The following is a 10,558-nucleotide window of genomic DNA, read 5'->3' as shown; positions in this document are numbered from 1 at the left end:
TATATTCGACTTATGTTAAAAAATAAAGGCTAAAAGACTTGGGCATGTTGTATAATAAAAAATCTTAATTTAATAGAATTAAATAAAAATATGACACTTAATAGGACACAATGAAGAAAAAAGAATTCATGTAGCCGACCCCACGTAGTGGGATCTGAATTTTTATAAGTAACTTTTTTTATAAGTAACTTTTCATTATTTATATTAAAAAAAACCCAAGGGCAATATATTAAAGAGAAAAGATACAGATAGGTTGTGTGAATGGGCTCAAATGGGCATTCAACCCACATGGTACAACACACACAAAAACGTCAAAAAGGGTACATATAAAAAACAAAAAAACCCAAAACCACTAGGGTGAGGAAAAAATGAGGGTCATCCCAATTTAGTTCTGCCTCTACCTTTAGTTCTCGGAAGGGATCCAGTTAACAAATTGGTAAGGTGTGTATCATTACCCGAAGTAACCAAAGCATCATCCATAAGATTCATGAGCTCAAGTAGATCTCAATTATTCTTCTTCCTCCTGGAAGTGTAAACCTATCATTCCTCATCCGAAGAATCAGTCTGATGAGGTGGTAGAGTTGTAGCGTAAGAATTACTAATCGTTGTACCCACAACAAGTTCTAGTATATGTGAAGTATGAGTTGCCTCTACACCAAATACTTCTTGAAGATGGGGAGCTGCGAGGTTCTCCTGAGTATTAGTCTGAACACTATCCTTTGTAGGTAATAGTCATTCAGTGTTGTTTTCAATAAGGTTTGAAGGTGTAGGTTGCCCAACAGAGCCATCCAGCATCACATCAATCACAATAACAACAGTGTCAGTGGAGGGGGGGTCCACAAGGGCAACAGACACCTCTTGTCTTATGGTAGTGTCCTCCACAGATATAACTAATATGTCTAGAGCTGTGGGGTTAGACCCATCCTTATTCACTTGGACCTTAGATTTCAATTAGGATGGAGCTTGTGACATTTATCGGTATGCCCAAACATCTTACAGTGAGCACAATAAAGAGGTCTGTGTTTCATGACGATTTGTTGCCAATATCCATTATGAGTTGTACCCAAACAGACTTCAGTAACATCAGGTAAAGTAATATCTCTTTCCACAAGTATTCTGGCCACAAAATGTGGTTAAATTGAAAGTGGGTATATCTAACTTCAAAGGATCCCCAAGAATGACCCTAATAAAGTAGAGAACCTGATGATGAAAAAAAAGCAGCTTGAGACAAGGTAGACTAAACTATACCGGTATAGTGGGAGTTTCATGATTTGGGTCAAAATCAGGAGACCGCTTGAGTAACTTCATTGACTTGCCTGCAATATTAAGATATTTCTTGAAGAAAATTCGGGTGTAGTCTTCAGCCACGGTTAGTTGAATCAACACATGTCTCTCATCTATGAGTCTCACTTTCACTTGTCTACTAGTTTAAGATCAACACATTTTCTGATAACTTCTATAGGTGGGTGCCCCCACTGAAATTTTTCAATAAGAGCAAATTTGAATTTCTCCGTCATAGTTGAAATTTTTAAGTAAGAGAAAAAAATTACTGCTTTCCTACTTTTCATGTTTCCCTTCTTAACAAAGGACAATCACCTGTACCATCACGACAATCCTTATAACTTGAGGGGAAGACAACCACAGACTCCACTTGAGGGTTACCCACCACGTGGGCCAATGAGACTTTGTCATATTCAACCAAAGAAGAAGGGAGCGCCATCAGAGCAGCGGATCTGTCGGCCTTGTTGTCGGGTAAGGAGAGGCGCAGACGCTGCATAGTGTCAAAGCAGCGAGAGTCGACGAAACTGTGCGAGAGAAGGAGAACGACACAGACGAGCCGGACGAAGACGCGAGCTGCAACAGAAGTAGAAGCAGATGCAGACGAGTCGTCGACCTCGAAGAGACGTCGTAACGTCGGGATGAAGCAACAAGAGTCGACGAAACAGGTGACTCAAACAACGAGTGCGAGATACGACAGGTGCATATTAGGGCATACCTATATCATCTCGGGATAAAACACACACACACACACAAATATATATATATATATATATATATATATATATATATATAGTAATAAAGAATGGTCAAAGGCTATTATACAAGCCTCCAGCCATCCTTAATGTGTCTAACAATTTGAGTACCATATCCTTAAAGCCAACAGTACCAGATGAGATTCAAACCCCTAACCTAAGAGGTTTTATACCGTGAATGTCAACTAACAGTACCATCAATGTTTAGGTTTTAGATACATAAATATATAAAAATTGTGTGATGTATATGCAAATCTTTCATCATAATAAACTTTATAATCAATGAATGTACTTTGAAATTAAAGCTACATAAAAATAAATCAGAACTAATTAATCACACATTACACTCATCTAAAACAAATTCAACAAGTCAAAAACCCTTTCTCATAACATAGGACTTCTCCTACCCTTTATTCTAAACCATTCTTTATAATGACACGTGCCTTTCCAAAAGAAAATGCCAACAAGATTGAAGCTCCCTCAAAAATAATCATAATATTCCAAAAAAATAATATTTTTTTTTACAGATAGCTTCATAATGAACAACAATTCAACCCAAAACTTCCACATCCAACTCATTCTCTGAGCAAAACATAAAAAAAGCATTTACATACGCACCACCCAATTCTCAAGTATTTACATATCTAACACCTAAACCTTACTTTATACATTTGTACCACTCATATCTGTCATATCACTTCAAAAAAAAAAAAAAAACACTATTTTTAATTTTTAAGAAGTGGAACACATCTTTTCATGCATACGTCTGGTGACACGCATGTAAAAAATTGAAGTTTAGATACAAGATATGTAAATAAGAATTGAGTGGTATTTATGTAAATCCCCCAACATAAAAATGGGAAATTTACATACCTAACACAAAATTCTTATGCATTTACATATCTCACACCTAAACTTTCATATTTACGTACATATCACTTCGGTGCTTTAAAAATATGCATTTTAATTTTAAAAGTGATACAGGTGCTATTTTCGATGTGATATTAAAGATTTAAGTGCTACGCTTGTAAATATGAAAGTTTAACAGTGAGATATGTCATGTAAATACATAAGAAAATGAGTGGTATTTATGTAAATCCCCGCAACAAGAAAAAGAATGAACAATTTTTAACTCTCTGAAGGGGTCTCAATCAGCCTAACCGTGCGAGGCAAAGTGAATTCAGCAAATACAGGATAGCGAGAAGAAGGATAAAAGCCATCAATATTATCATTGACTACCTCACAGGAAGCTGGAGCTAATGAGCGCCCTCTGTACAGAATCCAATCAAGATGGAGGTCCTGAGTCTGACGATCCCAGCAAAGGCAGAGAGCCCTAAATATCAATTTCAAAAATTCAACGGCTCCTTGTTTGTCTCCTGAAAGAGAGAATGATACAATATTAGAGGAGCTAAGAAGTGATATGGATCAAATATTTCGGATTGTTATCGCAGAGTGCAACTGAGTCAGGCTGAGCTTGAGCTCGGACGGACCTTTGAACCCGTGGTATGTGTGTATGAGTGAGACGTTTTTTCTGGTACGGGCATTGGGCCAAACATCTCTCATGTCTCCAACAACTCCGTGTTCTCTATGGGAGATTAGACAAATAAAATATAAATGGCCAAGATGCATAGATATAATTCATCAAAATTAAAAAATTAAAAAAAAAAGACTCCCAATGAGGTTGAAAAGAATCTCTCAAAGAATATGATAATGTATGAAGTTGAAAGTAGCAGCCGAACCAACCTCTTTTTTTAAAGAGGGCAAACACCGCCCCTGCATTCATGCTTAACCTAAGGGGCAATTACATATATATCGCTCAATTCTTGCGTATTTATATATCTAGCACATAAATTTACTTTTTGACATACATACCAACCAAAATTTTCATATCACATGAAAAAAAAATCACTATTTTAACTTTTAAAAAGTGAAATACATCTTTTCATGTATTGGAAGGTGTTGTATATGTAAAAAATTGAAGTTTAGATGTATCACAAGGTTGTATATTAGGTTCATTATTAGAGACCCTGCCCTTCCTATAGGTTAATCAGCCTTACCACAGAAGGTTGTTTTAGATGGAGCAGAACTTTCAGAGTCCCAGCAACTAGTTGAGAATCCCATCTCAAATTCCCTCTTAAATATGATACAAAATAAATAAGTAAATGAACTAGAACAAAATAATTTGACTATAGAAAGGTCAGAAATGCTCTAGGGTGGTTTCTTACTTTAACAACACAGCGTAGGGGATGATCACTACTCTTAGTTTAGTTTAATTTACAAATAAGCCACTAATTTTTAAGATATCATAAACGTAATCCTATCAGGGATATCATATAAAACTATAAAAAATGAAATTTACAACAAACTATAAATAAATAAATAAAACAGCTAGGGTTATGCAATAAAAAAATAGTTAAATATATAGATAAAGGGTTGGAAAGTAATACATCATGTAGTAGGGTTGTAAATCTTCATCTCACTAAACAAATATAGAATGAAACACATTATTCATATGCAAAAGTAAATGACAAATGAATGAAAATCTGCAAAAATTGTTACAATATAAGAACAATGGAAAGGAACAATTTGCAACCATCCGAAATAAAGGAAGATATAAAGTAAACTCATTAAAACTGCAATGATAAAGGGCTGAAATAGGAAACATGGATTAAAGGGATGATTCCATGTATATTTCTAAGGAAAAGAAAGAAAATAACAAAAAAAGGAAAAAATATAAGCCTGTCTTAGCTATAAAACTATAAAGCACATCATGTATAATTAGATGAAAAAAAAATGATAGCTGTTTGCATAGAGCTATTTTAGTCCCATAATTTATAGTGTCAAGTTAATTTCTAGAATCTTTAAATTGGGGCTGAAATAGCACTTCAAGGCTACACTATTTATGCTCATATTAAACATAATGGAATTATACCTGGTTTCATGACAAATCCTAAGTAATGCTGCTTGGAATTCAGCAAAAAAAAAAATGCTGATAGTTATGCCAGAGTTTCAGAGTTTCAAAAAATTCAAGCATGATACCAGAATTAGTTGGCCTTCTTTGCAAAATAGGGTGAATTGTTTATCCTAGTCAGTAAATTTTTAGCCCATCACAAGTTTTCGCCAAAAGACCAAAATAAAGGAATTTCTATGCAAATATCTCCAATAAGACTGTAAAGTGTCAGATAGAGAAAAATATCCAAGGAACATGCATGTATAAATTACACTGAACATATAAATTACAGCTCCATGATGAGAAGCATGCCGTATAGGAATTTAAGAAATTAAGTTTCCCTTTTCCACAATCATGGCGCTAAGCAATTAAAGCAAATTTTGTTTTTTCAATGAACTCTTTTATTAGGCTTACTCTGTAACCTTTTAACAGAAGAAACACAATTTTCTTTGATATTTGTTTTAATGTAGATTGCGTATTTGTTCATTTATTCTTTCATAGGATGAAATAAACAAACTAAATGAGCATTAATGTCAACATTACATTTTATTCTATTTAAATTCGTGCAGTAAAAAAAAATGAAGTTCCCTTCCATGTAAAAAAAGAGAAGATTTACATACATATCACTCAATTCTCTGTATTTACATATCTAACACTTAAAACTTCAATTTTTACTTAAATGCAACATTACCTATGCATGAAAAGGTATCAATGTGAAAGATTTAGGTGATATAAATGTTAAAAAGTAAAGTTTAGGTGTTCGATATGTAAATGCATAGAAATTGGGTGGTAAGTATGTATACAGCCCTGTTAAACTAAACGGTAAACATGAACTAAAATCAAGAACAAGCCGCGATACAGACTTTTCTTCATACCTCGATCTCCCGAGAAGAAAACGCCCGGTGGTAGATTCCTTTTGCGTGTTAAATCCTCCACAAAATATAACTGGTAAGTTTGGAGGCAAGGATGCAATGTGCTGCCATGTGAGCAAGGCGCTACGTCTACGTGCACGAGGACTGAATTCATCAAAATAGGTATTTACAATCTGGAAGCTAAATCCCGGTGGTTCGACTCTCTTAAGATGGAATGTGTAGATACCATTGTCAAAGAAACACAGTTTAGGTAAGCTTCACAGAGATTAAAAAAAGAGAGAGAAATGTACATAATACCACACAATTCTTATGTATTTACATATCTAACACCTAAAGAATCATATATACATTTATAACACATTGATGTTAAAAATCTATCCACAAAAAAGTGCATTTAACTTTAAAAAGTTAATAAAAGTAGTATTTTTTATGTCATGTTAAATATTAAAGTTTAGGTGTTAGCTATGTAAATACATAAGAATTATGTGGTATGTAAATGCCCCAAAAAAATACATTTAATGTCTAAAGGATATCCCCCAGGTAGCAATACAGGGCGCTGACGATCCCCACGAGATGCTTCCTGGAATAGAGGGTGATTCTGACAGCCAAAAAGTACCGCCTTCAAGAAGTTCAACCTTCATGAAACATGACAACTTCAGTTTTTAGAAGATTTACGTAAATAGCACACAACTCTTATGTATTTATATATCTGACATCTAAACTTTCATATTTACTCATATAGCAGTCAAATCATCAATATCACATTAAAAATAGCACTATGACCACCTTATAAAAGTAAAATACACCTCATTTATAGATTTAAAGCACCAAAGTGCTAAGTATGTAAATATGAAGTTTAGTTGTTTGATATGCAAATACATAAGAATTGTGTGCTATGTCTGTAAATTTCCCTTTAGTTGTTTCTTGATTTAGATATCTATTTTTCGTTCAAAGATAAACAAATGGTTTTAAGAGAATTTTCTAAAAAAGTAAGATTACATGAGCCAAGGTTTATAACCTTCTCCTTATCATAGAAGATAGTACAGTGTTCATCAATAATGTCCTCCGAACCCTTTCGAGAAATACCAAATTGATCATAACCTGCAATCAGAGGAAAATTTCAATGATTTGGCATCTATCTGTCCAGAGAAGTGATACTTGTGGGAAAATTTATGGCCTTATTATATATTATTTGCATGCAATTAAATAATTTAAATGGAGAAAAAACAATCGTATATTAGCAAGAAGCACATCCCTAACAATAATGGTACAATACTGCTAATTACTTCATTCAATTACAATAATGCATAAATATCAAGCAACGAAAGTACAAAATACGTTTAAAAGGGAAATTTGCGTACACACAACACAGTTCTTATGCATTTACATATCTAACACCTAAAGTATGATATCTACATTTATAACACCTCAATATTAAAAACCTATGCATGAAAAGGTGTATTTCGCTTCTAGAAAGTTGGTGATGGTGGTATTTTTGACGTGATGTCAAAGATTTGAGTGTTATGCATGTAAATATAAAAGTTTAGGAGTTAGATTTGTAAATATATAAGAATTGTGTGATATGTATGTAAATGCCATAAGTTTAAAATGTGGAAACTTGATAAAATATTATTAAATGGTGTGCTAACAATTGCCTAAAATAAAGGAATAACATGTACTCAAAGATGTAAGTGAGGATTTAACAAACCAGCTACATTAACTAATAGAGAAATTACATATTTCTTGCATAATTTCCCAATACACATCAACATCACCCACTTTGTTGCTAAATTTAAGTAGTCATTGATCTCTGGCTAACTAAGGTGCTTTATTAGCATCCACCAAAAAAAGAAAAAATATTACATCCAGATGACCTACATCTGAATTAGGAGTGTATGTTGTTATTGATAGTATTGTGGTGTTATTTGGTAAAATAACACCACAATACTACCATCTGCACAAGAAACTACATCATGACTCGTGATGTAATATTTTCTCCTATAATATCAAAGATCCAAAATAGCTTTAAGTAGCAAAATCAGAAAAGTGTCAAAATGGTCCCTCTGACTCTTCGCAAGAGTTTAGCAACAGAGTTTACAAAAAATGTCCATTTAGTCCCCATACTCTTAATATGGGTTGAAACAATTCTTAGTGAATGCTATTTTAACCCTCATTAAAAAATTCTGGGAACTAATTTAAGACTTCTATAAATTTTGGGACTAAAACAGTCTTATGTAAATGGTTAGAAGACTATTTTGGAGTTTTACTCTCAAAAAAATTATGACTAAATTTCAACCGTGAGTTCCAAATTAAACAAGAAAGAACAGACAAACATTCAAGCAAAGCACACAAAAAGCATGCAAAACATGGCAAGCATACCACCCAATTCTTATGTATTTACATATCTAAAACCTAAAACTTTCTTTTTACATTTATACCACCCAAATCTTTCACATCACACTAAGAAAGAAAACATTGCATTAACTTCTAAAAAGTGAAATACACCTTTTTCATGCATATGTATATAAAAATTGAAGTTTAGGTGTTATATAAATACAAAAGAATTGAGAGGTATGTATGTAAATCTTCCAAAAATAAATTGTACTGTCAAAATATGGGATCAGAGCAAACAGCATTGTCTAGTCCTATCTTTCCTTCCCATCGGTCAATTAAATATTGTCCTAGTCTGTTTCTCTCCCTCTTGCCAGAGCAAATAGCAAAGATTTTACAAGTAGAATTCAGTTATCAACACCACATCAAGCTTAGAACAAAGAATAAGGATCACCTGGCAAGCACTGCTGTAAGAACTCCAACTGCCCCTTCAAACCTATCCAACAAGTAAAATCAGCACAAATTACACCAACCGACTCGAGTGAAATCCACTTCTAAACTCAAAACAAAAATACCATAACAAAATCAAACAAGAAATTGAAGTAGGACCTTGCTGTGTGCAGAGGATGGTAGGTGAGTAGTTGGCGATCACGCTAACGCAGATCTCCCTCCTCTTCTCCCACGCGTTCGGGCTGTCCGCCGGCAGATCTCCATCGGAGAGATTCAGAGTCATCACCGTAATCGATACGCTCATCCTTATCCACCCAACTCTCGCCGATTACAGAAAAATAATGAAAAAAACAACAGATTACAGCTTCTATGTCAGACATATAATCAAACTCCTTACAGAGCTCTGTAAGGACATGATCGGAAGGGGACGGAGGAAGATCCGTCCCTTGGGGCCTTAAAAACCCTAATTCTTGTGCTCAAACAGAAGTAGAAACTAGAAGGAGATGAGGAGGAGAGGGAAATCCGATGCCTAGTTCATTTGAAGGGCGAGATGTGGAGAACTTTTTGTGAAAAAATGCTGAAGAGCTGAAGCTTAATGGAGAAACGATGCATGCGGGGGCGCGTACAAAGTTTTTTTGCGAAGATTTTCATACATTCCCCATCATTTCTATGTATTTACATATAAATACCTAAATTTTGTTTTTTAAATCTATATTATTTTATATATATTTGAAAGAGATTTTGACCTTTTCTTTTAATTTATAATATTGAATCTTTATGTAAAGTATTGAATATACGAAAATATATAGTTATTTGGTATGTTCGTAAATGTCCCCTCAAGAAAAAAAGGTTTAATTAGTAATTTTCATGAATGTTCTAATTATATATAGCATAAAAATAAATACATAAGAATGTAATTAGAAAATGTATGAAATATTCTGCCAAAAAAAGGCAAGATAAATAGTTGAAAATGAAGGACATTTTGACAAACTTTATAAGATAATTATAATATATTGTAATTAGAAAAGATATGAAATATTCTTCAAAAAAGTGAAGATAAATAGTTGAAAATGAAGGGCATTTTGACAAACTTTATAAGATAATTATAATATATATTTTGGTAGAAGAAAATCATGTTATTATATAATATTAGGGAAGATTCATCTAAAAAATTAAATCAAATTAATCAAATATATTTGATGTGTGCCAGAGATTCACGGCAGTAGAGTAATTATTTAACGTCTTGATATTATTAGATGAAGATTCAACACATACTCAATTAGTTAAAGTGACAGATAGAGACGCCAGAAAGTTTTACATGAAAAGCTAGGAAAAGAGTAAAAAGTCACAGTCAAACACACTTGAAATAATTCACTATATAATGACAAGCACAAATTTACGCTTCTTCTCCTGAATCAAGAAAAATAGAATTATAAATTTAATCATCATAGAATTACAATAGTAGTTCATTGATAAAAGAGATAATCTGGCTTAGTTCTTAGTAATAGCAGACAACAAGAGTCGAGGTTAGTTGTTATGGAGGCAATAGCCCGTCGTGAATGTGGTTGATGTGATTGTAGTGTTAGTTTGTTGTAGAGATTATAATTGGAAGCTATGGTGATGGATGGTCGTGTGGGTCATATATGGTTGCTTAAAAAACATCAGTTGACCATAGAGGTCGTGGTAGGGAGTTGCACCAATATTTTTCGAGGGTAAAGGTCTTATTTGGGAGTTGTGTGAGCTGAGAGTTGTGTGGGTTGTAGTTAGTCACATATGTCATAGTGGGGAGTTTTAATAAGGTCTCTAAGCCGCAGATGCCCGAGTTAGGAGCTCTATGAGTTTTGATAACATTCGTAGACCACATAAGTCTAGTTTGGGAGTTGCATGAGTTGTGGACCACGTAAGTCGTAGTTGGTCGTGTA

The 10,558-nt window shown here is 33.7% G+C and overlaps 1 protein-coding gene across 1 annotated transcript; it reads right to left on the bottom strand.

The window, feature by feature from the left end:
- Window positions 1-3,092: 3,092 nt before the first annotated feature.
- Window positions 3,093-9,249, bottom strand: LOC110025201. The gene is made up of 7 exons (XM_020725525.1): window positions 8,796-9,249; window positions 8,641-8,682; window positions 6,874-6,956; window positions 6,389-6,490; window positions 5,859-6,073; window positions 3,524-3,618; window positions 3,093-3,409 (listed from the first exon to the last, which is right to left on the bottom strand). Exons 1-7 carry the CDS (start codon window positions 8,938-8,940, stop codon window positions 3,162-3,164), a joined length of 930 nt encoding a protein of 309 aa, XP_020581184.1. The 5' UTR covers window positions 8,941-9,249; the 3' UTR covers window positions 3,093-3,161.
- Between the last annotated feature and the right edge of the window lie 1,309 nt (window positions 9,250-10,558).

Source organism: Phalaenopsis equestris, unplaced genomic scaffold, assembly GCF_001263595.1.
Source record: "Phalaenopsis equestris unplaced genomic scaffold, ASM126359v1 Scaffold000294, whole genome shotgun sequence".
NCBI classification, from domain to species: Eukaryota; Viridiplantae; Streptophyta; class Magnoliopsida; order Asparagales; family Orchidaceae; genus Phalaenopsis; species Phalaenopsis equestris.
This window is presented reverse-complemented; position numbering and strand designations above follow the sequence as displayed.

Bases quoted from the DNA above. Each gene is read 5' to 3' on its own strand.
- LOC110025201 (XM_020725525.1), bottom strand. From the start codon at position 8,940: ATGAGCGTATCGATTACGGTGATGACTCTGAATCTCTCCGATGGAGAT. The intron at 8,683-8,795 runs GTCCTACTTCAA...CTTGTTGGATAG, and splicing joins CATCCTCTGCACACAGCAAG to GTTTGAAGGGGCAGTTGGAG. The intron at 6,491-6,873 runs GTTATAAACCTT...TGTTTCATGAAG, and splicing joins TCTTCTATGATAAGGAGAAG to GTTGAACTTCTTGAAGGCGG.